General features: G+C 56.7%; 1 protein-coding gene across 1 annotated transcript in view; it reads right to left on the reverse strand.

Annotated features, from left to right (window-relative positions):
- LOC132832610 (zinc-binding protein A33-like) overlaps positions 1-2,357 on the reverse strand; it is a 9,885-nt gene extending 7,528 nt beyond the window's left edge. The window contains exons 1-3 of the mRNA XM_060850693.1: positions 1,962-2,357; positions 1,638-1,733; positions 520-753 (exon numbers count right to left, since the gene is read on the reverse strand). Of these exons, the coding sequence (XP_060706676.1) occupies positions 520-753; positions 1,638-1,733; positions 1,962-2,357 (726 nt within the window). The remainder of the gene's footprint in view (positions 1-519; positions 754-1,637; positions 1,734-1,961) is intronic.
- Between the last annotated feature and the right edge of the window lie 350 nt (positions 2,358-2,707).

Genomic DNA, 2,707 nt, shown 5'->3' on the forward strand with positions numbered 1-2,707 from the left:
GTGTCGGACTGGGGTGGACAAAGTTAAAAATCACAACGCCGGGTTATAGTCCAACAGGTTCATTTGCCAGCACTAGCTTTCGGAGCATCGCTCCTCCATCAGGTGATTTAAGGAGCTGCACTCAAAGCTAGTGCTTCCCAAAACCTGTTGGACCAGTCAATATAGATTATAGTCAGGATCATGAAGGGCTTTTGCCTGAAACATCGATTCTCCTGCTCCTCGGATGCTGCCTGACCTGCTGTGCTTTTCCAGCACCACTCTGATCTAGACTAATCTCCAGCATCTGCAGCCCTCCCATTGCCAAGCCCCTGAATTCTGCATGGACTCATCCCTCCCGAGATGCTCCTTAAAACCCAATCCGATGGCCTGGTCTCCGACACCGGATTCCAAAGTCTCCCGAGACACACTCCCGGACAGATTGTGTTAGGCCAGTGAAGGGGAGTAACTTCAGGTCGCGGTCACAGGGGATCGGCTCCCCAGCAATCGCGGCCTGCTGCCAGCCCCACGTCTTTCTCCTACCTTCAGGAACTCGACGTCGTCGCCCTGGGCCTGGTGCTTGGTGAGCTCGGCTAACCGAGCGCTCAGCGACGACAGCCCCAGCTGGACAGTCTGCAGGTTCTCCCGGATCAGCCTCAGAACGGAGGCCTCGTGCTCAGCCAGCTCCTGGGTCAAACCGGCTTCTCTCTCGCGGAGGAAGCTGTGCATTTGCTCAAACTGCTCCCTGACGTGTACCCGCAGCGACTCCGCATTCTTCTACACAGGGGAAGTGGCAAAGAAATAAGGTGCGTCGTATAATTCACACATGAAAGAAACTCCAACAGTAAGGAAACACTTAATGTTCGTTCTTAAAGCCTTGCTCTGCAGCTTTTAGCCATAACCTTTGCAGTTCAGACCCTGAAGTGCTGAACTGTAGCTGACAATCATTGACATAAGCCGTACTGGTGTCATTAAAAGACACCTCTGGACCAGGTGATCCAGGTTTAAGTCCCACCGGAGGTGAGAACATATAGAGAACATAGAACAATACAGCACAGAACAGGCCCTTCAGCCCTCGATGTTGCACCGGCCTGTGAACTAATCTCAGCTCGTCCCCCCGTACACTATCCCATCATCATCCATGTGCTTATCTAAGGATTGTTTGAATCTCCCTTATGTGGCTGAGTTGACTACATTAGCAGGTAGGGCATTCCACGCCCTTAACCACTCTGAGTAAAGAACCTGCCTCTGACATCTGTCTTAAATCTATCACCCCTCAATTTGTAGTTATGCCCCCGCGTACACGCTGACGTCATCATCCTGGGATTAGTGGGAAGTGGGCGGGAACTGGAGTTGAGGCCTGGGATGAGGTGAGCCCTGATGGTATTAAACGGCCTCCTCTATCGTTGCTTGTGGCAGCTTGCTGGGCAGTAAATGGCTGCCGTGTTTTCCCCGTTGTCTGCGGGACGGGCAGGTCAATCAGAAAAACCTTTTGTTAACGCCGCTCACGACAGGCCCCATTTCTCTCCCCCTGCTTTATTAAGCTGCAGCGGGCCTGCTCACATCGACAGGCCCCAGTGTTTCTAACCGGAGACGCAGTCCGTAGGAAGACCAAGCCCGATCTCGGACTGAAGAGAGCCGAAAGGTCCCCAGGGGCCTACCTTGACGGTGGAGATCTTGTCTTCCTCGACGCTGAGGAAGGCGGTAAAGGCGCTGGCTTGGTCCTGAAGGGAAGTGATCACCTCCTGCAGCTTCTCCTGTGGGAACACAAAGTGAGGGGGGAGGTGGGTGACCCCAGAGTAACCTGGGAGGGTCAGGGGGAAGGGGAGGCAGTGGAGCGGCCAAGGTTGAGGAGGGGGAAAGGGGGGGCTGAGGGGTGAGACAGCCAAGAGCAAGGGTGAGGGGGATGTGAAAGAGAGAGGATGTGGGGATGGCAGCCGTGGGCTGGGGGGGGGGCGCGAAAGAGAGTCGAGGTGGGGCAGTACCTTGTAGAACTGGGCGGCCTCCTGGACAGGGCTGGCCTGGTGCTGTTGGTGTTTGGGACTGTCCCGACAGCTCACACAGATCAGCTGCAGGTCAGTGTCACAGAAGAGCTTGTAGCGGAGGCCGTGCTGCTGGCAGTACAGGCCGGCCAGCGAGCGGGCCTCCTCGCTCATCTCCTGCACCACCTGGTTGGGCCGCAGCGGGCCTTCCTGACCCATCGCCTCCCGGCACTCCGGGCACCACCACCGCCCCGGCACCTGGCGCTGCCAGCACTCCTGCACGCACCGCCGGCAGAAGTTGTGGCCGCAGGGCAGGATGACCGGGTCGGTAAACACCTCCAGGCAGATGGGGCACTGCAACTCCTCTGTGAAGCTGACATGGGCCCAGGCTAGAGCCATGCTGGCTCCCAGTGCCCACCTGCCTGGCACACACTCTGCTCTGCCAACCCTACCCCCCCCAGGAGTAACTCAGTCAAACAGAAGCCTTCCCCAATGGGAGCCTTTAAAGGTCCCGGCCTAAGCAGGGAGGCGGGGCTCCCCGGTTTGATTCCTCAGCCAATCCCTGTGTCCCGTTGTTAACTATCACTTAGCATTTCCCCTGCTCCGACATGGGATCCTCCCAACCAGCTGAAGATCCTTTGATTGTGTTTTTTGGATGGTGAGTGGTTTGCAGGAGGGGCAGGGGTGGTGTACCTGATGTCCCCAGGATGCCTGATCTAGGTAACCATGGCGATGGACACTGCTGTTGG

This window comes from Hemiscyllium ocellatum, chromosome 35 (assembly GCF_020745735.1).
Source record: "Hemiscyllium ocellatum isolate sHemOce1 chromosome 35, sHemOce1.pat.X.cur, whole genome shotgun sequence".
Classification (NCBI taxonomy): Eukaryota; Metazoa; Chordata; class Chondrichthyes; order Orectolobiformes; family Hemiscylliidae; genus Hemiscyllium; species Hemiscyllium ocellatum.